The sequence below is a fragment of the Herpailurus yagouaroundi genome, unplaced genomic scaffold, assembly GCF_014898765.1.
Source record: "Herpailurus yagouaroundi ecotype Mexico unplaced genomic scaffold, PumYag 29, whole genome shotgun sequence".
NCBI lineage: Eukaryota > Metazoa > Chordata > Mammalia > Carnivora > Felidae > Herpailurus > Herpailurus yagouaroundi.
This window is the reverse complement of record NW_024412377.1, coordinates 44074802-44097668: the sequence shown is the minus strand read 5'-3', so window position 1 is coordinate 44097668 and position 22867 is coordinate 44074802. Positions and strand designations below refer to the sequence as shown.

The window sequence follows — 22867 nt, the reverse complement described above, 5'->3', positions numbered from 1 at the left end:
TTTTAAGTAAAAGAAGTTTAAAAAGGAGTGAACTGAAATGAAAAACATAAATAAAACGAAAACGTTAATGCCAGAAACATTCTGAGAGAGAGAGAATTTAATGGTCAGGAAGGGTTTGCCCATCCCCTTCCTGTCTTTTGGGAATGACCACATAGTCAAGAAGCCCCCAAGCACATCTGGAGATGCCGGTCATGTTATGGCTCTGCCACCCGAGACCCAGAGCAGGTCTCTTCCTCTTTCAGTGGAGCCTCAATGTCGTCACCTGTACACAGAGATGCTGTGGCAGGAATGGCGCAGGGAGCCAACGCAGTGATGGATTTGGAAGTGCCACGTAAACAGAAAGCATTATTTGTGTGACAGCGATCATCACACTGTTCTCAACCCACACTTTTCCAATTCCCAGAGTTCCAGGAATTCCCACTGGTAGTTCCGAGAGTCATGCAAACATTTCATCACGAAATCACGAACCAGAGCAGGTCCTCAGAGGGACTTTGCAATCGCTATCACTTAGAAGAGTCAACAGAGTATAACGGTTAATACCACGGGCCTTCCAGGCCAGTTGACTGGTGGCCTTGTCCCTCATAAGCCATCCAACCTTGCCTGAGTTTCTGAAATTCAAGCTTCCTCATCTGTAATGATGTCATCTTCATAGGACTGTTGGGAAGTTAAATACAGCAACACATGTAAAGTACCTGGCACATAATAAGCATGGAGTGAACGGAGCTCTTACATATCTTTGCCCTGAGCTCCGTTCTCTGCAAAGACAGACTTTTCCAGTGAGATTCATCTGATTAAAAAGAAAGCTGCCTCGAAGGTAATGAGAGCTATTTGCTCTCCTGTCCAGCTCGTGGGATGCATGCTGATTACGCAGGGCCTGCTAAGAGCTTTGACTCTGGCACAGCAACCCCCATAGGCCTGTTCTCCAGCATCCACGTCTCTGAGGAATCCCCCTGGATTCCTCACACTGCAACTCAACTCGGGAGGGCAGGTTGGGGCAGGGGGGTTGGGGGTGCTACAGGCTTAAGTCAAGTATTCTTTCACCGTGGAACCAGACAGCAGAATGGCACTGATGGTCAGAAGCTAGGAAAATTTCCCCAAGTGAGACATATAGGAACAGTCAGGGCAAAGTGAGATGGTAGCTGTAGAATTGTGATCAGGGACCTAAGTGGGCAGAACTGTGAGGTTTATGCGTGAACGTAGGTTTGACCTAGGCCCCTGGCCTGAGTCAACCCCGTGGGACGGATGCTCCCAAAAGAAAAAGAGTGGCTTCTTCCCCTATTTTCCTGCCTTGGATTTTCCCAGAGGACATCAGTATTTTCCCTAGGGACTGACTAAAGGTTTTGGGGCCAGAATTTGGGACTTTTTTACACCACTCAAGTCACATCACGGAGGCCCAGTACCTGCACAGCTAAATTCTGCTCCCCCTGGAAAGCCAGCTGCTGGTCCCCCCATTTAACAAATATCTACTGGGCTCTGACCACATGCCAGGCTCTGTGCTCATGGAAATCATACTTATTAAGAGCCTGGATAGAAACGCGGGGGGAAAAAAACATTCCTTCAAGGTCTTGCCTACATAACACCTTGATTGCCCCTATCCCGAGGACGAGGAAGGCCAGAGAGCGGAAGGTTGAGCTTGACCCGGAAAGCACCAAGGGCTGCTGTGATTCCAGCCTTAAAACAGACACAGGGAGTCAGGAGAAGAGAGGCAAGAGGAAGGAAAACACGTAAGTTAGGCAAATGCAGCAAGGTGCCCTGCAGCTGGATCACCACGCAGTTTAGCCTTAATTGTCTCTTCTGTAAAATGGGACAGACATCTTACCTCTCAGGCTGTTGGCAGGATAAAATGAGATAAAACATGCAGTACCGTTTCTTGCCACCAGACAAGAAAAATAAAAACAAAGCTTTTTAGAAATCAAATGAGAGGCTGTCAGAAGTCTAGACTCCCTCTCCAGGTAAATGTATTCAATTACCTATAGGAAACCCTACCCGAGATGGACCAGGTTTGATGTTCTCTGATGCTGTACTGTAGCGGGACCAGGAAAGACTAGGGTGAGACAAGTGAGACTCCCGAGACACAAAAGTTAAAAAGGTGCTCTGTCTCGGGCCCCTACACGGGCACAGTCGGCAAAGCCCTGACAGTGAGTGCCTCCTTCAGTCTCTCTAGGTGCCTCCTTCCCTGACCCTGCTGCTGCCTGCATTATGGAGATACATAAAATAGAGCAGAAGAGTTAGTGGACGGAAGGTTATGCAGAGGAACAGACCAGAAGCAACGATAAGGAGTATGAAAGATCCCTAGAGATTCCAACTTCCCTAGGGGCAGGGGAAGAGCCAGATGGAATCTCAATGTTCCTTCCAGCTCCAAGGATCCAAGATTTTATCTTACTGCACAAGAGAATCATATTCAAATACATGTGCTTTCTCACCCAGATAAGGGGTTTCGTTTTTGTTTTTTTTCCTAGGAAGCAGGTATAGCTGTGAGAGGTAGGACAGGAAGGGGGAAGGATGTCTTGTGCATCAGACTCTGGGGAGAACTGGGCTCAGAGCATGCCAACTCTGACATTCTGTTCCCAGGGGTGCTTAGCAGATCATGAAGTGAGAGTAATAAAATGTCAGGCACTCTCTGGCCAGCCTAAGCCCCTTACTGCAATCAAATAAAATTGGAATCGCACAGCTGGCCATGAGAAGCCAGATGTTGGCCTAAGAATGCAAGCCAGGAAAGCTGAGGGTGACCGACAGGACCCACGCTGTGCAATGACTCCCAAGTTCCCGGATGTCAGAGGCAGGGACACGAAACTGGACCAGTCCATAAGGACAGAAAGTGACAGCCCCATTTCTTCCCAGGAGCCTAGGACACAGAGCCAACCGCACCACCTCTCCCCATTCCTATCCCGAGGAGGGCCCACCGGTGGAAGAAGGCTTCCCTCCACAGGCGCAACATGGGCAATGGCAAATGTTGGAGCTTTCTAAAGGTGCAGAGGCTAAAATTTCATAAAACCCAGAAAAATTCTCTGATTCATGTCCCCACCTCCCCCGAAATACTGCCTTCCTCCTCCGAACCACCACAGCAGTCCAATTATGCCACCTACGCTGGGTGGCCACCTTCGATAATTGTTTATGTGCTTAATCTATTCCATCTGCTCAACAATGAACAACAAGAGGGCAAAGGCCAGTCATCAACAAATGATTATTGATTGCTACCACATGCCAAGCACTGAATGAGACAGACATAAACTCTGCCCACGTGGAGTGCTTTTTCTGTAGGCAGTGACATGTTCACCTGCACCCCTCCATAGTACCTTACGCATATGGTGGGTGCTCAATTAATCAGAAGGGTCGGAGGATTTCAGAGCAAGCGGGCCTGCGAAACTAAGACAACCTAGCACTCCACAGTCTAGTCCCTTGGCAGACAGATGACCCATCCTGCTACCTTCCCTGCTGGGTCAAGCCCCAGAGCTGTTCTCTGAGCACCCACCACCAGTTGGATGGAGTGGGTACTCAACATACAACTGTTCGTTGTGCCTCATCTAATGCGAAACTGCCATTTCACAGATGAAGAAACTGAGGGCCATGTAAGACAAAGAATTAGCCCAAGACCATGTGGTTAGAGATGGAACTACGACTATACCCATGCTCCCCAGCTCTCGCCTTACTGTTTTCCTCTGTTCCACAGTGACCTTCAAAACTCTGTAGTAAGTAAATGCCCATGGAAATACAGAGCAGACTTTCCAACTTTTGACTAGTTGACCAGGTGCTTTCTGCACAGAATAAACAGCAGCTCATTGGATCACCTCCCTGCCAAAGCAAAGGAGATAGAATTCTGACCCAAGTCAGAGGACAAGTTGCCTGGAAGCCAAGTCGGACACCCCTCACTCAGAGATGTTTTTGGAGGGCCCGTTTCCCAAGCTTGGCCAGGCTGCCATTCAGTATAACCAGCTGAGAAATCAGGATGGATTATTTCTACTATAAAGGGATTAAGGGATGGTAATCTTCCCTAAACTTTTAAACCCACCTGTAAGCACACAGACCAGGGTGTCCAATCCCTACTATTCCAACCTCCTCACCTCTTATCATTGTTCTCTCTCTCTCCCTCCCTCCCTCTCCCTCCTTCCCTCCCTTTCTCTCTCCCTCCCCCTCATTTCCTCCCTCACACACACTAAATGTCTTTCAGTTCTCCAAGTCCTCTCTCACCTCTAGACTGGATACATGCTGTTCCTTCTACTCAAAACACTCTTCCTCCCGTATTTCTTCTAGGCCAACTCTACACCCAGCCTTCAAGTTCTACTGTAAAAACCGCTTTCCCCACAAAGCCTCTCAGAAAGCCCTCACCTTGCATTAAGCGAGGTTGCATGCCTGTCCCCTGTGTTCACTGAACCCCTCGCTCCTAGCGCTGGCCAAACCTCAGACACCTTTACTTGCACAATTTCCTCTCCCCATTTCACTCCCCTCCCCTCCCAGGCTGCACCTGCAACTTCTCCTCCAGCCCTGAGCACCTCTCCCTTGGCTGTCCTCTGCCCCTCATCTTGTCCTTCCTCCCCTTATCCCACCCGTGACTTCCCAACCGACTCCGCTGTGCATGTTGAACCAAGGAGATGGAATCTATCGAGGGGGCTCCCTCTGCTAACCCAGAATGGTTCCTGGTGCTGTGGTGCCTCACAGGGTGAAATTGAAGTTGTTTCTCCCCAGTATGGCTGCCAACCCCAGCTCATTTGAAATTCAGATTGACAGCTCCCTATGGATTCCCTATGTCCAATTGATGTTGCAACAGGAGGAGGAGAACCTGAACATTGATCTGGCCTTTCTTCCAACAAATCCCTGAAAAATGAATCGTTCCACTGGAGAAAAATCTCGAGACTGGATTGGGAAGAACAAAGACACAAACACACTCACATTCCCCCAAAAGATTCCAGACAAATTCAGATCCCAAGACCAGATGTGTATAAAACTCGGGCCGGACGCGCGGCCCGAGTACAGACTAATAAAATGATGCACTAGGGCCAGAAAGACTCTTAGAGATTATTCTAACCCCCTTATTTTATAGTTTGGGAAACTGAAAGCCTCAAAGGGAAGTGACACCCTGAAGGTCACAGAACCCCCACTTCACTGGGTCACTCTGCCTCCATTCCCCCTGACCCCCAGCTTGGACGCCTACTCCTGGATCTTTCCATGGTCCATTTCATTAGGAGTCAAAACTGAGGTCCTTTAAGTACCACAGTCTCCCAGTATGACAAATCCCCTGGCTAAAAGGTGATAGTTTAACGCTCTTTCCAGTCGGGTGGCTTTTGCCATAAAGCCTTCTCAGAGAGGGGCAGAACACTTGGTCCCAGAAGACCTCACTGTCTTTCTGAAATTACTATTAATCAAATCTGTCTAAACTGAGTCTGATTCACTGCATTACATTGCAGTAAATCCCTGGAACAATTTGCATCATTTCCAAATACTCTTATAGGGTCAGCAAATCCTAACAATCAAATGTTTCATTTCTCGGATTCATTCCCAGCTTCTCTGTTCAGTAGCTCACAGTCTATAAGCAAAGGTTCAAGTTCACCAGGGGTAGTGGTTCTAAAGGTGCACCAAGGGCTTCTTGATGTGTGGATTTACTATAGGGGGCCCTTGAACTAATTCTGTGCAAAATGTGCTTTCTAAATATAGACCGAAATGTCCATTGATTATCAAGTGGAGGGGCATGGTTATTTTGACATTCAAATAGAGACTTTGTATTTGAAAAAGAATTAGGGAAATTTGGGTCTAGGGCGGTAAGAAAAGGGGGCGGTGCTTGAGGGTGGTTCACACATAATACAGGTGAATTATTGTTGAGAAATTTTTCTTTCAGTTCTTCTCATTATCTCGAGAAGAAAGTCTCAATCAGGTGTTAACACGTCTCCAACCTTTTCCCAACATTCACTGGTCCTCCCTGAGGCTTGGGGCAAGCTCGGGCTCCGAATGTTGGTAAGCCACAGCATGTAGCTAGAATTTTAGACTTCTCTTTTGGTTTTGTTTTCACTGTTCTCACCGTGGTGGTTGCGTCTATTATGGCAAACAATACTGCTTTTTCATCTGTAAGCCGTGACTATATAAAGTTCTGTTTTTAAAAAGAGTAAGTTTGAAAGAAGCGAGGCAATTTAAGGAAACATTGTAACTGACTAGCAGAGGTGGTATAGAAACAAGGCAAAAAAAAAAAAAAAAAACCATATTTTTGATACTCAAAAGAACCCACTGGTACATGATACATGGTCAAGCTGGGACTCACAAATCTCAAAATTTCAAAGAATTCCGCTGCGACTCACTTGACAAAACAGATGGCATGGTGGTAATCCACGACTGTTTCTCCTCCGTTTTTCAGTGTGGCAACTTCGGTTATGGGTATCAGAATGGCTGGAAGTCAGACTCATGTTTTGAAGTTTCTGCATGTCACAGAATGTAACAACCTTCAAAAACAAATAGGAGTAATGGCAGCCATCACCCGTGGCACTCCTCCCAATTTATAAGCCTTTCCCATACACTGTAGACTTTAGATGAAGCGACTCTTAAAAAAAATCTGAGTTCTAAACCCTTCTCTCATTAAAGTGCTGTGTGACCCAGGGCCAGTTACTTAACCTCTCGGAGTCTCCACGCCCTCAAGTTCAGGTCTGCATGCCAGGGCTTTTAGTGAGTCACCTGCCAGGTAGCCAGACTGAAATGCTGTACAGCAGACATGGGAGCTAGGAGAATCAGAACACTCTTCAGCTTGGGGAGGATTCGGGTATTAAATGGCACATTTTGCTACCAGCAAATGGTAGGGGATAATTTGGGGAGAATTCATTCTCTCACTCTACGGCATAATAGGATTCAGGATTATGAAAGAGGCCTAAGGGCCAAGAGGGGGCTGGTGCTCTAGTAGCTGCTGGGAGGGAGTACTGTGTTCCCAAATCTTATTATCTGAGAGGAGGGGCAGGAGAGAGAACAGGAGCTTATGAAAGCTTCATAACCACCACTCCTAGAGAGGTTCTAGAAGTGAATTATAGCAGCAGAAAAGTCATAAATCACCAGTTGCGCGCCTGTGGTCCCCTTTGCTCACACCACAGCCACAGAGCATCCAGGAGTCTGGTGTTGAACGGAGAAAAGGCTGGGACTGTGGTACTGACCGAGGGCCACGGAAGGCATCTGGCAGGACTTCCCAGCCACGCGGGGCCTGTGGTGTGGCTGAAAGCGGCACTGAGACCAGAAGAAGCCCCCAGACTGACTCTGAACTGCTTCAAACACACACACACACACACACACACACACACACACACACACACACACATACAGAGCAAGGCAAGAGCAAGCCAATATATTGAGTGCCCACTATGTTCCAAGAACTGTCCTAGGTGTTTTTGAGCTGTGCCTTCTCAGTTACTCCTTGTGTAAAACTAACGTGACCTGAGGCAACTGACTGAAGTTCCGAGAGGTTCAGTAACTTCCTCAGGCCACACAGCTTATAAATAAGTGAGACAGAATAAATTCCAGTTGTCCGTTCTTTCCTCTTTTCTTGCACTATTCTGTACTATCTCTCACATTTCAGAAACACATACATGCACTACACATGCCACATCTATACATCCACTAAAGCATTCGACACATTCACACCCCATACCCCACATCCACACAGACGAATGCCATGCTTAACACACTCTCACATGAACGTCAGTGTTCATCTGGTTGCACACACATATCCATGTAACACAATCCACTGTGCATACACAGACACCTCCATCACACCCGAAACCCCGCACACGTCCACGCACATCTCCCCACTTGTACACATCACATCCAGAAACCTGCCCACATCACACCAACTCACAAACATCCTTGCACACAAAACCAGTAAAATGCATTTGTCCCTCACCCTGTTAATCAAAACTAGTTCTTCAGTATATGGATGAGGGGATCTACTAAATAGGAGTGTCTAAATAATCCAGAAATACCCTCTGAACCTGCAAAGGAATACCAGATTGCTTTCAGTATTCCTCATCGCTGGAGATAATAGTCTAATGATTTTAAAGTTGTTAATCCATATATGAATATTTATGAATACCCTATTAGCCAGAATATTTGATTAATTAAAGTAGCATATTATTCATTCATTCATTCACTGTACAATTACTAGGTACCAATTATGCTTGAGACACCATGGTAGACACAGTAGGGGATTAAAAGAACAAATAAACGATAAATGAAAACACCATGATTCCCTGTCTTCAAAGACAAACACAAGTAACTATATTACAAGGTAACATGGTCCGGAACCTGATAAGGGAGGGGATGTGAGAGGAAAGGGCACAAGGAGATATGATGGCTCTGAAGATTCTGGACCTGGAGAATGGGGACCTGAAGCTTCTGGACCTGTGCCGTCCGGGGAGCAGTGGTCTGGAGGAGCAAGTTCAGAGAGGAAGCCGTGGCATTGAGGTTGGGAGATGAATTTGCGGCACAGGCAGGACAGCTAGGTAGACGAGCCCTGCGGGTGTTTGCAAATGAGGAAAGGGGGCTTCCGGGAGCAGCCAGGCGGAGACACAGATGTGAGAATCATCCATTAGAGGTGATCACTTAAACCGTTACAACTGTGAGATCAGAAACAAGCCAAGGCGAAGAACGAGAGAGGTTGAGTGCAGATCCTTGGGGAATGCAATGTCGTACTTGGCTGGGTGACAGAAGCTCCCATCTTACACGACACACACACACACGCACACACACACACACACGTGCGTGCGCACTCTCATCTATGCATTCACCTCCTCAACGTACCTGCTCCCCAGCACTACACGATAGGGCTGTGTTTGCTCCCAGCTCTCTCCTGGTGTAATTTCAAGACTAGGAAAGCTCAGTTGCCCAAAGCAACCCAAGTGATTGTTCTTTAACCCTTCAGCTTCCAATCTTGACTTTTCTAGAAACCTGTACACCTTTGAGCGTGTGGCAGGGGGACAGCAGCCACTGTTGTCAGATGTCAGTAGTTCATGCTATGGCTTGAATGAGAACCTGAAAGCACTTTGTCGCATAGGAATGGGGGTGGGGTGGGGACAGAAACACTGTGAAGCATCCCACAGTCTGATCTTAAATCCCCCAGTCTTGAGACACCAAGGCAGACTGACTTACTCTGAGACCTATGTCGGTCTCTTCCAGTAACTGTGCCTCAATTCTCCCAACCGAGCATTTTCTAAGGTGTATGTTTCATGAGATGGTAGTCCCATACGGATAGGCTTCTAAGCTCGTTAAAGCTTCTGAGAAGACTCCAGGTACAGATGCCTGATTAAATTTCTGTTCCCAAATGCATTTGACTTGGGCAACATTATTTTTTAATTAGTGACTCTGATTCTGAAGAGAGACGCTGGGGAAAGGCTGGACTATTAGGTCTCTGAGATTCTGTCTGGTGGTGCTATTCCCCAGGAACACCTAGAAGAATGCAGGGGCCTAAAATACAGAGCGGGCCCTGGTGGGAAGTTAACCCTTCAGTCTCCTCCCCAGGGAGGCCCGGCAGCCATGACTGCTCAAAACCTCAGCCTGAAGACAAGGCAGCTTCTCAGCAGCAATCAGACACCCAGCTGCCTGCCAGGATCCCACATGGGTGGATATCTGGCCGAGTGAACCACAGAAGCTGGCCTTTCCTCTTTAAGGACCCACACTGCCTATTTCCCAGGCTGAGAACACTCTGGTGGTTCTCAGGTCTGGGCAAGGCGGGGAGAGGATCACAGGGCCATCATTAACCCGCTGCTTTTCTCTGTCCCTTCTTAGCCTTGCTGCTTCGAAGGAGGCTGACGCTGCCCGCTCCGCGCCCAAGCCTATGTCACCCTCGGATTTCCTGGATAAGCTCATGGGGAGAACCTCTGGATACGATGCCAGGATCAGGCCCAACTTCAAAGGTAGAGAAAACTTTCCGTCCAGATCCTCAGGGGTCTGCTTTCCTAGATTACAGAAGCAAGCAGCATGGTATTATAAGCAGACGGTAAACACATGGTATGAATCCCACGACTCTTTCCTCTCCCAGAGGCAGACATCGTTAGTCAGTTCTGTCTTCTCCCCACCAGGACCGAAACAAAGCTGCAGAGAATCCAGCTCGACAGTACCCTGGTTTCCAGGAGTCAGTATGTGCGTGAAAACCTGTTTGCTCCCTCTGGTTATGATGGACAATTGACAAACGCGGAGAAATGGGTTCACGTTTTGTTTCAGGCACAGACTTTACACTCTGAACTTGGATAAGCCTCTTCCTGTCCCTGGGCCTCAGTTTCCTCATCTCTGCGGTGATAGAGTTGGCTGGATCTGTGGTTTTTATAAACTACGTTCCATGGAGCCCTCAGGCTTTTCCCACAATGTGCCCCAAAAAGGAGCAGAGGGCATAGCGAGCAAGCCCACCCTTGCTCCCCCCACAGGCAGCTCTAGTTGTATTTGTTTCAGAGAAGAAACTTCCAGCTAAAATGCATCTGCTGAAAGTTCCCAGGGATTGCTATATAATTTTGAGACGTTCTAGCCTAACTCAGAGTCATGATTTCAAATGGCCACAGGGACTGGGCAGGTTACTTAAATGAGTGAGGTGAGCCAAGAGGAAGGCCAAAGGGAGTTGTAGCGATTCTGGAGAAATAGAGGTGCAGGCCTCTCTGAAGCGGGCGGCCTCTCCCCAGCCCCAGCCCCAGCCCATAATTACCTGCAGGAATGAGGGAGGGCCCCATGTTGCCAGATCATCCAGTAGTCTAAGAAGAGCCAGAAATCAAGATTTATGCAAAATGTCCTGATTCCTAAAACATGTGAATTCAAGCAAAACATGTTTGCAAGCCAGATACACTGGGGGGGGGGGGGGGGTGCAATTTACAAATCCTCACCAAACTGATCTGGAAAGCTTCTTTTAACTCTCCGAGTCCTCTGAGATCTTAACGTCTGTTACAAGAGGAAACCAGCTCCCTTTGTCCATGGATGCCCTGGGAAGTTGTGGCCATCTCAAACTACTGAACAGAGTTCCGCAGGTGTGGTCCTTAAGGGGCTCCTTGTGCACGCCTGCCTTCTTCCCGGTACCCCTGCTGAAATCTTATTTCGAGGACCAACTGCCAGCCTCCTAATCAATTCTTGATTCCAAATGCCCTTCCGCACTGTTCCTTTTGGCTCAAGTGCAAGACCAAACAAGGGATGTGACAGCTGATAACAGCTTCCTAATATTTGCTCACTTCACTCGCCATTCTCCAAGTACCCTTCTCACAGTGCTCTGCAAGTGGGGTTGGTTGTTTGGGGCCCACCTCCCACTCCTGTTTACCGTGAGGCTCCCCTGGCACCTTCTCTGAGGCCATACCTTCCAGCATCATTTAGCATGACCTTGCCTCCCTCAGGGACAGGTAAGTCAGGACCAAGGTCGTGGCCACAGGGTCTGGGCCCAAGCCCTTCACCAGGGTCACGATTTCAAACGCCCAGGGGAATCAGGTATGGCACATGAGTAAAGCAGGATGGGGAGAAGGAAAGAAAACCAGTAAGCACAAGTTCACCTAAGAGTAGCCATTTCTCAGGTCCTAACAGTAGCTGCCAGGTAGGAATGTAGGCCCTGGGCAGCGGGCCTTCCAAGAGAAGACTTGAGGCTGGAGTTTGCTGTCAAATCGTCCAAGTTGGCAGCTAAATCACATCTTTTAGGAACACCATTGGCCAAACCGAATACATTACAGACCTGACCACCAGGTTGCCTCCGTCGCCGCTGGTGGTTTTCGGGAATTCCAGCCCAGCATGCCCCCTGGTGGGCTCTCTTGGAACTCCATCCTGAGTGCCCTGGGCTAGCTCTCCTAAGGAGGAAAGCGTATGTTGGACGTGTATGCATCCAGAGTACAGGTGTTAGCTTTCCTCTATGCATAGCACTGTAAGTGGCACGTAGATGGCCCTCGATAAACCTTTCAAAAATGAATGAATGAAACAAAATATATGCTAAGGCTTAGAGCATCCCAAGGGATGCTGTCAAGACTTCAATTCAGCTACGTTTACTCAATTCTTTGTCTAATGCTAGCAATTTATTTGTGTATTCACTCATTTATTTACTTATTTGCCTATCAATGGATATTTTTTTTTATTTTTTTTAACGTTTTTTTATTTTTGAGACAGAGAGAGACAGAGCATGAACGGGGGAGGGTCAGAGAGAGGGAGACACAGAACCTGAAACAGGCTCCAGGCTCTGAGCTGTCAGCACAGAGCCCGACGCCAGGCTCGAACTCACGGGCCACGAGATCATGACCTGAGCCGAAGTCGGCCACTTAACCGACTGAGCCACCCAGGCGCCCCAATCAATGGACATTTTTAAGGAGTAAAATTTCACCCAGACTATAAAACTATTGAATCAGCTGAGAACAAACTGAGGGGTGATGGGGGGGAGGGGAAAGTGGGTGATGGGCGTTGAGGAGGGCACCTGTTGGGATGAGCACTGGGTGTTGTATGGAAACCAATTTGACAATAGATTATATTAAAAAAAAAATTATTGAATCAAGCAGGGCCCTTCTGCTCCCCAGTCTGAGAACCTTACTTTGAATATCTGGGCCCCAAATCTACAGGACTAGAAAATGTCTTAGACTTTTTCCAAACCTGCAGTGTCTCTCCCCCCTTCAGTCTCCTCCAAGTTGGGGGAGGAGAGAGAACACCCCTCTCCCCACCTCCCCTTCCCAAGAACTAGGAGGCAAGGTTTCTCTGCTCTCCCTTGTGGTGAGAGCTGAAACATTGGCATGAAGTGTCCCCTGCCCCCGAGCCCCATGGTCCCTTCACACTCCCACTCAGGCACAAAGAAGATTCCCCACAGCCCCATACAAACCGCAGAGCTCCTGAAAAGGCCATGTAGATAAGGCCCCTGTGACCCTAACACAAGAGGAAGAGGCCTGCATTGTTTGAAAACTGCACAGAGTGATTAATCACTCAGCAGTTTCCTTCAAGCACCAGAAATTTTGCCTGCTCCTGAATCTCCTGAAGGCAGGGCTGGCTGGGAACAGCAGGCTGAGTCTGCACAACACCGTGGCAATGCAAAGCGTTATATGGAAGTACAGAGCACTAATATCGGAGTCCAGTCCTCCCCCTACCGCCCCGATAGCGTGACCCGGAGAAAATCACTTGACATGTCTGGGCCTCTGTTTCTGCATCTGTAAAATGATCCAGTAGGACCTAGGCCCTTCCAGCTCTGATGTTCTGTATCTTCTCTAAGACTCTGTGTAGGATAATGGCTCCCAGGATCAGGGGCACAGCCTAATACAAACACATACACAAAAGCAAAATTAAACTTTAATATTTAATGAAATATATACATTATCCTGCTGCCAAAGGCAGCCAGATTGTAATTTTCTCAAGGATAATTTAATTTCAGATTTATATCAATGAACCGCACCTCCCCCATGGGGTCCCTTCGGCTGGTACCCTCTCACACACATAAATCAGGATCTAATTTGTATGGGAGTCACAGCACCACACACTTGCAGGGCCTGGGTGGGGGCGCTGGGTGTGTCATTTTAAGGCATGGGCAGTAACTTTTGGGGGCATCTTAATGGTATGAGACTGAATGAAAAGAAAAGCCCAGTCTGAGTCTAAATGAGGCCCAAAAAAAAAAAAAAAAAAAAAATTAATGGGCCTTCGTTGAAGTGGTAGTGACAAGGAGGCAGGCTTCCTCTCAGCATAAGGGAAATTTTTTAGCAGACAGAAGTACCCAACTATGGAAAGGGCTGCTCAAGACAAAATGAGTTCCCCAGTACTGGAAGTGTTCAAGTGCTCAGCCTTGAATGGGTAGCTGGTGCCACCATAGCAATGGTTCCTAACCTTGGCTGTACATGGGAATCACCCAAGTTAGCTTGTTAAACAAGAGTGTCTGGGCTAATCTCCAGGGATTTGGGTTCACTGGGTCTGGGGTCGGGCTGAGGAATGTGCAGTTTAACCAGTTCCCCAGGTGATTCTACTGCAGACAGCAGGCTGGGAAGGAATTGATTAGGTGACCTTTAAGAAACCTTCCAGGCCTGAAATCCTGTAACCTTGTAATTCAAATGGAGAGCTTCCTTAAAGGAATTCCAAACCAAAGGAGCTCAGAGTGTCTACCCAGGTCAAGAGCTACTGTCCCAGACTGATGAGGAAATTGTTACCCAGAAACAGGAAAAGGCATGCCTAAATAAAGTAGCCAGTGCGTATTGGAGCTTTATCGAAAACCCAGGGAGACTGGCACTCCCTTGGAGGGAAAACCTGGATTCCCACCAAAGACTGAGTCCCTTCCTACACACCGAGATTTCTGAAAAGAAGGAAACTTTGGCTGAGTTTGGGCAAAATGTTTGGTCTACTTTTTAAAGAGGGACAGAAGGGAGGGGGTAACAGAGGACACAAGGATTGTCTGCTTCCTTCTTTCCACAATCAGAAAGCTTGGATTTGACCCCTGGCTCCACCACTTGCTGGCTAAATAAACCCAAGGAAGTTTATTAAAACTCTCTGCTCCACAGCAGGGACGATAAATTTTTTCCGGCTCCCACAGGACCTCATGGGGATCAAAAAGAAAGCAGACCTGAAAAAAATTCACAGATTGCACATTGCAATCTTCACGTGAAGGATTATGAGTTCTCATCCAAGTATTACCATTTTCAAGGTCAGCTCAAGGTTTATCACCTTCCTGAAGTCTTTCCTAATGACTTGCTCCCCAGCACCTCTCTCATACCTAGACCCCTATTGCTTATGGCAATCTTAACCCGTAGTCTCACATTCCTCTCTGGTTATTTTATACTGGTCCCCTTGTCAGCTCATGTGGAAGCCCAGCGCTTAAAATCCTGGATTCTGCCACTCTGTAAACTTCAGCATGCCCCTTCCTTTCCTTGAACCTCTTTCCTCCAAGTATAGCGAGCCACCAGCTTTGGAATTAGATAAATCTGGACTCAAACCCTGGCTCCACCATTTACTAGCTGTGTGGTCATGAACAAATAACCTCTCTAAGCCTCTGTTTCCTCATCGCAAAATGGAGGTAATAAACATGTCTTCTTATGGAGTTGTCAAGAGGATGTAATGAGACAATATCAGTAACACTCTTAACACAGCAGCGAACCCTGTAATGCTCAGTAAATGGTAACTGCTACAACTAATACTATAAAATGAAGAGACTGGGCTTCAACTGGACAGAGGTCCCCTAACAATGAGATCCCAAAGAGCAAATATCTCGCCATTTGTGTCCTATCCTTTTCAGTAGAATTCAAAAGCTTGCCTAGCAAGTATTTAACAAAGACTTATGGACTTCCCTGGAGGTTCCCTCCGGATTCCTCAGCTGGTAATTCCCATCAACGCCCTTTCAGGCAATCATTCTTGGTTCATAAGTTCAAGGCGAGGAACTTGCTGTTCCTGGCGATTCCCAAGATGGCCTCCAAATGTTGTAGCCGTAAATGCATTTCAGCCACAAATTAGAAGACAGCCGATGGGGTTTGGGGAAGGGATTTCAACCATATGGCAGGATGATGAATCATCCTGTGTTAATGAAAGTACATCTCAGCTCAGCCTCTGGTGTTCTGTACCTGGTGCTCACTTGGGGACCAGGGAATCTGGCATAGCAATGTAGCTGGGAGTCCCAGCTGCTCAGGGGTGGGGTGGAGGGCAAGCAAGGGTCTCCACCACCAAGAGGGATCCATCCCTGGAGTCAGTGTCCCAACAATGGGTCCTATCCTGTGGGTTTCTTCCTGACCATGGAGCTAAGCAGCAATCTCTCTTGATTGGCAGGTCCCCCGGTGAATGTGAGCTGCAACATTTTCATCAACAGCTTCGGCTCCATTGCTGAGACAACCATGGTGAGTGAGTCAGAATACAGGCTGCTATTTCCCGCTGGGGGGGTGTATCTCTTCCAGAAATATGGCACCCTCTGCATTGCGCTTCCCCGAGGAGGCGGGGAATCTGGTGGGGTTTGGGGTTTCTTTGGTTTTTTGTTTTTTTTCAGATCTCTAGTGTATATCAGACTTGGACATTTTTACTGTCCTATTCAATGTTTTGGGTGAAGACATGCATCTGAAAATGGTTAAAGAGCTGGCAAGGCTAGAACATGGCAAACACCCAGGATCACAGGAACATTATAGCAACAGGCTGAAGTTTTAGATGAAAAGAAAATATAAAGAGCTGCTTATAAGTTTACAGCTCAACTGTACAATAGCAGAAGACAGCTTATAGAAGCTGCAGTGGGTATACTGGGTTGATTCTACTCCTCTCTCTGTTTTTGTGTGTCTTTCAAAATTCACATGGTAACAAGTTTAGAATAAGTCAACTATAATGGGGGTGCCTGGGTGGTTCAGTGGTGTTAAGTGTCCAGCTCTTGATTTCTGCTAAGTTCATAATCTCACTGTTCATAGGTTCGAGCCCCACATCGGGCTCCACATTGACAGCTGCGGAGGGAATCCCGGCTTGGGATTCTCTCTCTCCCCCTCTCTCTCTGCCCCTCCTCCTTGTGCACACTCTAGCACATGTGTGTGCTCTCTCTCTCTCTCTCTCTCAAACTAAATAAATAAACAAAAATAAAATAAAACAAAATGAAATAAACCAGCTATACTGGGAAAAAAGACTAGAGGGGAAGTACAAAAATGTTAAGAGCAATTATCCCTGGATTGCAGATTTATGGATGATTTTCAATTTTCTTCTTTCAGTATTTCCCTACTTTCTGAATTTCTGCAAGGAGCAAACATTACATTTGTGATAATAAATAAATGCAGTGATGGTTTAAAAAATTTTTTCTCAATCCTTGGGGAAAAAAATCAATTGTACTTGTTTTGAAAGGAGTGATCTAACTCATGAGAAAAGAATTAAAGCAACCTGAAGAGTCCTCTCTTTAGGAGCAGACTAAGAGCAGCCAGCCAATCACCAAGTCCTATAGACAGATGTTACTGCCAGGAAATCCTCTCAGCCACCCATTTCTGGACATCCCCGTCCCCCTAGTCTCATTCAGGCTTCCATGGGGCTTGCTCACATTACTGCAAAAGAGTTTTAACTCTCATCCTGCCACACGCCCATCCTTCTTTCTCACACACTGGTCCTTCTAAGACCACAGATTTGACCACACCACTGCCCTGCTTCCGCACCTCCCCTGTGGCTCCCCCCGGCTTCAGCATTAAGCCCCCTTCCCTTGCTGACTGCTATTCTCCTTTAAGTCTATACTTGAATTACCTGCAGAGGCAGACCTCACATTCTTAACACGGGTGTACATGTGCAAGTTCACATGTGTGCTTGACCCAAGGCTACAGTGAGTTCTTCCCACCCATTCTCGTGACACGTTTGACAGTCCCCATACTAGCCCTCACCACTCATGCGTACCACCATTAAGAGTCTGCTTATTCGTCCCTGTTCTCCCTGTAACGCAAGTTATTCTGGGCTGGAAGCTTGTCTCGTTTCCTGTGGTAACCTCAGCAGCTGGCACAGTGATTTAATAACGGGTACTCAATAACTTTTCAAAATAAATAAACCAACTCAAATATATTGTCGGTTGATTGACACGGTGATTCAGTCCTAAACATTTAGAGAGATTAGATCTAATCTTTCAGTCCCAGACTGGCAAAAATCACTGAGCTCTATAGATCATGGGGCAAATGGTCCAAAATCTGTCCTTTTGTAAAGAGGCCTGTCTTCATAGGATCACGGAGACCCTGCCCACATCCAAAGGATGAATGATCAAACTCCTTAAAATTAATAGGCGTCTTACCTCCAAATGGAGATGATCCCACCTGTTGACTAGGAACAAATCCAGCTTCTTTTCACTGGGTATCCAGGTCGAAAAGCCAGGTTTTCCTACACTTTGAATGGGTGTCTTAAGAGCGCCTAAGGAGCCCCCCTGCTTTTCTTCTTGTCCCTCCCAAATCAGAAGCTCATTGACACTTGCATTATTCAGTCTTTGTGTGGTGAGTATTGACACTTCTGCTCTTCTTCTGGAATAGTAAATAGTTATCAGATCAAGTCAGGGGCCACCTAGCTATGTAAAGAACTTGGTTATTTGAGGACAGGTATACATGTCTGCTCTCTACCCCCACCCCAACTTGTTTCTATATGATGGCCACAGATCTTGACACAGATTCCTAATGGAAGAGCAGTCTGCCTTTATTTTGTGTGGTGGTTAAAAGCCAGACTCTGGTGCCACAAAGACCCAGGCTCACTCACTATATGTAAGGAGCTGATTTGTTTCATGTCTTTAAGCTTCAGTTTCCCCGTCTGTAAAATCCCAGTGGTGACTAACATACTGACTTCCTTGAGACATCATGGGTGGAAATTATGTGCAAGAGAGTGTTTAGCACAGTAAAGAGTTTTTGTAAGTGGTTTTCATGTTTCCCATGATAATGCTGATGGTGATGGTGATGATAATGGAGACCCCAAATCTATCACTGATTAGCTATACGATCTTGAGCCTCAGTTTCCCCTTCCCCCATGTCTCCTGTCCACCTTTCCAGACTTCACTCCTGCTGCAATTTGCTCTCCACAGAGACAGTGTAACAATTAGGACACAGCCCTCCATGGCCAGACCAAACCTGAGGTTCAGCTCTGTGACCTCGGGCAGAGTAGCCTGAGTCAGCCTTCCCATCTGTAGAGTGGGGTACCATCCGCCTTGCGATGTGTAATGAGGACTAAGAGACAAAGCATAGATAATGCTAAGCACAGTGCTTGACACAAAGTACACACAATGAATGTCTGCCATTACTCTTTTTTTTTTTTAATTTTTTTTTTTTTCAACGTTTATTTATTTTTGGGACAGAGAGAGACAGAGCATGAACGGGGGAGGGGCAGAGAGAGAGGGAGACACAGAATCGGAAACAGGCTCCAGGCTCTGAGCCATCAGCCCAGAGCCCGACGCGGGGCTCGAACTCACGGACCGTGAGATCGTGACCTGGCTGAAGTCGGACGCTTAACCGACTGCGCCACCCAGGCGCCCCTGTCTGCCATTACTCTTAAACACTCCTCGTAATTTTCAACACATTTCACACTCACTCTCTCTTGTCAGATTCCTTCACTAAAACCTCGGTCCTGCAACCACTCTCTATACCGTAGACACGGTGGACACTATGTCCCCCAATTTGCAGCTGAGGAAACAGATTTGGAGGCATCACATCACAGAACCAGTGAGCTCCCAGGCAGGGATTAAGATCCAGTTCTCGAAAGCCAGAGAAGGTGTCTGTTGTGCATCAAACCACCACAACATCAAAGGGCCAAGACATAGGAAATGGAGGGACCACAGACCCACACAGCACGCTTATGCAACCACCTAAGTGTCGTCAAACATCGAAATCCAACCTCTTTTAAGTCGGCTATTGTTGAAAGTGCCAAATTAAAAGAGGTGGGATTTCTATGTTTGACAACACTTAGGTGGTTGCATAGAAACCAATTTGACAAGAAATTTCATATTTAAAAAAATGGTAAAATAAAATAAAATAAAATAAAATAAAATAAAATAAAATAAAATAAAGAAATCCAGCCTCTTATGGTGCCAGGCTCAGTATGCCTCAGGAGGGAACAGTCAATAATGAAAATCGAGATAACCAACAAGGGAGGCCCAGGGGGCCATGGTCCCCTGGGGTGGAGATACATAATCTCTAGACAAAGAATGAGAAACTGGCAATGATGTGCCTCCTTGGGAGTGTTCCACAAGGGACAGAGTTTACTCCTTAGTAATTAAAGTTAATCCAAAAGAGGTGTTACCATTTTCAGCTTGTACATTCCACAATACTGTGATTTTTTTCCCCCCACTGGGTCCTTAATTATCTGTATGTGTTTAATTTACTTTGCAGATGAATTAGGAAAAACAAAACATAATACCTCAGAACTAGAAAAAAACCTTAAGAAATTGTCTAAGACAGGCCTTCATTTTACAGAGAGGGGATCTGATGGCTAGAGTGAGGACATCACTTGAGCAAGGTCACACAGCATGGAGCACGTGGGACAGAAACCCAGGTCTAATGCTGTTTGCAGTAGCCAAGGCCTCCCCTCCCTCGCAGCTTCTTTCTAATGTAGCTCCCACCAACCAAACCCTTTGGACCACTTTCCCATTCAAACCTCTCTCCTTGTCACTCAAAATGTGTTTGCAGAGCAAGACTGGACCCATATTAACACAATAACAAGAGCAACAACCATGTCTAAATGCTACTATGTGCCAGGCAGTGTGCAGAGCACTTTTGCCAATATCATCTCATTCAGACCTCACAAAAGCCTCTGTGATCCCCATTTTACAGATAAGTAAGCCAAGGCTCAGAAACATTAAGTCACTTGCATGAAGTCACACAGCAGATCAGTGGCAGAGGTGGAATTTGAACTGAGATCTGTCTCACCCCAAAGGCTGTCTTCTCCTGAGCCAAATATAAATATTTAATCCCTGGATGTTTGGAATTACCCAGCCCTTGCTTGTTTCCTTTCATCATAAGGAAATCAGAGATGAAAAGGAACTTCGCTGGATAGACAGGCCCAAGCCCCCAGACTTCCAGCCCAGTGCTCTGCCTCACCAAAAGCACACAGAGCTGACTGTGCTTCCTGGGCCCATGGCAATATGAGCATAGTCCCCGTGCCAGAAACTTTGCAGCCTGTGTTTGTTCTCCAAGAGCAGCGGGAGTGCATAGCAGCTCTATAAACAGCTGGAGTCCCCAGGCCCGACTGTCTGCCTCCCAGGGCCTGGCTTTATTCACTGGAGCTAGCAGACCTGAGAGCAGAGAGAGGCAGCCAGGAAAGCAACAGGGGTCTCTATCCATTCCCGACGAGGGGAGGGCTGAAGCTGCCAGCCCTTCATCTGACCTTTCCAGGCAGTTTCATTGAGTCTACACAGAAAACGAAGGTAGAGATTGGAACAGGAATGGGAAAGAGAGAAGAGGGAGAGGGGTCCTGAACTAAACAGCCCCTTTGACAAGCCATGAGAGAAAGATCTGGAACTAGAACCCAGAGGGATCCATCCAGCTTGTCTGGACACATGTAAGTCCCTATACTGCAGCATCTATGTGTCCGTGTAGTATTTACACACATGTGTATATTGTGATTGTGCATTTGTGCAGATGTACAAAGAGGCATGTGTAAATGTGTATGCTAGCTTACAGAAAATGAAACAGGGACCATCAAAGAGAAATGTGTATGACCAAGCACAGATACGAACATAAGTCTGTTTCTGTGGTGATAAATGTACATGTAAATAAGTGTGGATGTGCACATATCTGTGTGCACACATACATGTAAAAGTACTTAAGAGTGAACACACATGAGGTATATTATCTTCAGTTATGCAATTATATATGGATATCTGTGAATATATGAGCACATATTTAAGCACAAATCAGCATCTGAGTGAGCACATTTATGTGTGTATGTATGCACACATGAATATGTGTATGTACAATTACATGTGAATAAGTGAAAGACAACTTAAATGTGTATCGGTATGTGAGTATGTCCACACACATACATGCGCAGGTACACGTGTGAGTGTGTATATGTGGGGACACATGGATAGCTGGAATTCATGTAGAATATATGCAAACAAACGTGAGAGAGAGAGGAGTGTATGCGTGTGTGTGTGTGTGTGTATGTGTATGTGTATGTGTATGTGTATGTGTATGTGTATTGACACCGTCTGGGCACGAATCCCAGTGTTTCCATTATTAGGACATGTGCTCCAAGCTCTCTTGCCAAGTCTTGGGCTGGCCTGGCGTAGAGACAGGCACACTGTGTCCATGACCCCCAGTGACTGGTGAAAGTCTATCCAACTCTAGTCTACAAGTTTGGCCTCCTTTGTAGATATTAAGGAGCAATGGACAGAGTCCTGAACCAGAAATCAAGAGACCAGGAGTTGAGTTCTAGCTCTGCCACCATTTAATGCCACTCAGACTCAGTCCCCTCTAGGTATCCGGCTTTAAGAATGGTGTGTAGGAACACATGAGTAATAGGTATGAAAGCCTTCTATGAATGCTACAGAAATACAAAGGATTATTAATTATTTTTTTAAATTTACTTATTTATTTTGAGAGAGAGAGAGAGAGAGAGAGAGAAAGCAGGTGAAGGGCAGAGAAAGAGGAAGGGAGGGAATCCCAAGCAGGCTCAAAGCTGTCAGTGCAGAGCCAGTCGCGGGGCTCGATCCCACAAACCGTGCGATCATGACCTGAGCTGAAACCAAGAGTCAGACATCTAACCGACTGAGCCACCCAGGCACCCCTAAAGGAGTTAACTATTGAACCAATCAACCAAGGACTCCAATACATAAGCCTAAGGAAACACCTTCTTAGGTTTATTTCTTCTGTTCCCTATTTTATTCATTTATTCTTTCCACCTCCGTTATTAACCACATCCTATACATGCTGAATATGGCATTAAGCTCTAGGAATAGAGTTCTGTTTTACTCATATTAGGCTAGGCTTTCCTGCAACAACAAACAATCCCCCAAATCTCAATGTCTTCAAACAACAAAGATTGATTTATCACTCATCTAAAGTCTGCTATGGATATTTGTGAATATATGAGCGCATACTTAAGTATAAATCAGTATAAAGCAGATGTGGGGGACTCTCTAAGACCACTGCCCTCCCTGTGGTGGCCGAGCATTGCATTTCCACATCAATGTGTGATTTCACATTTGCCACGCAAGGGAAAAAGGCACCGAAGGCTTGAACACCGGCAAGTCGATGCTTTCCTCCCAGAAGTGACACAGACCACTTCCGCTCATATCTCACTATCCAAAGGAAGTCATGTGGCCCTGCCTGAAGAAAAGTATAATCCCCACCCCCTGCCCCTGACCCCATAGGTCTCTGCTTTCTCTATGGAGACAGTGAACAACAAAACCAAAGGTAACAACACAGTGTGATGAGTGAGATCACAGAGGTTTGCACAGGATGCTATGGGACATAGCTAATAATGACCACCGATAGCAATATTAGCCCTCACTTACTCATACGTCTTATGTGCGGGGTGC

The 22867-nt window shown here is 46.6% G+C and overlaps 1 protein-coding gene across 2 annotated transcripts in view; it reads left to right on the top strand.

Moving 5' to 3' along the window:
* Positions 1-22867, top strand: part of GLRA1 (glycine receptor alpha 1) — an 82846-nt gene that overhangs the window by 24288 nt on the left and 35691 nt on the right. For both annotated transcript variants that reach the window (XM_040498272.1, XM_040498263.1), the window contains exons 2-3: positions 9745-9872; positions 15685-15752. In XM_040498272.1, coding sequence (XP_040354206.1) covers positions 9745-9872; positions 15685-15752 — 196 coding nt within the window. The remainder of the gene's footprint in view (positions 1-9744; positions 9873-15684; positions 15753-22867) is intronic.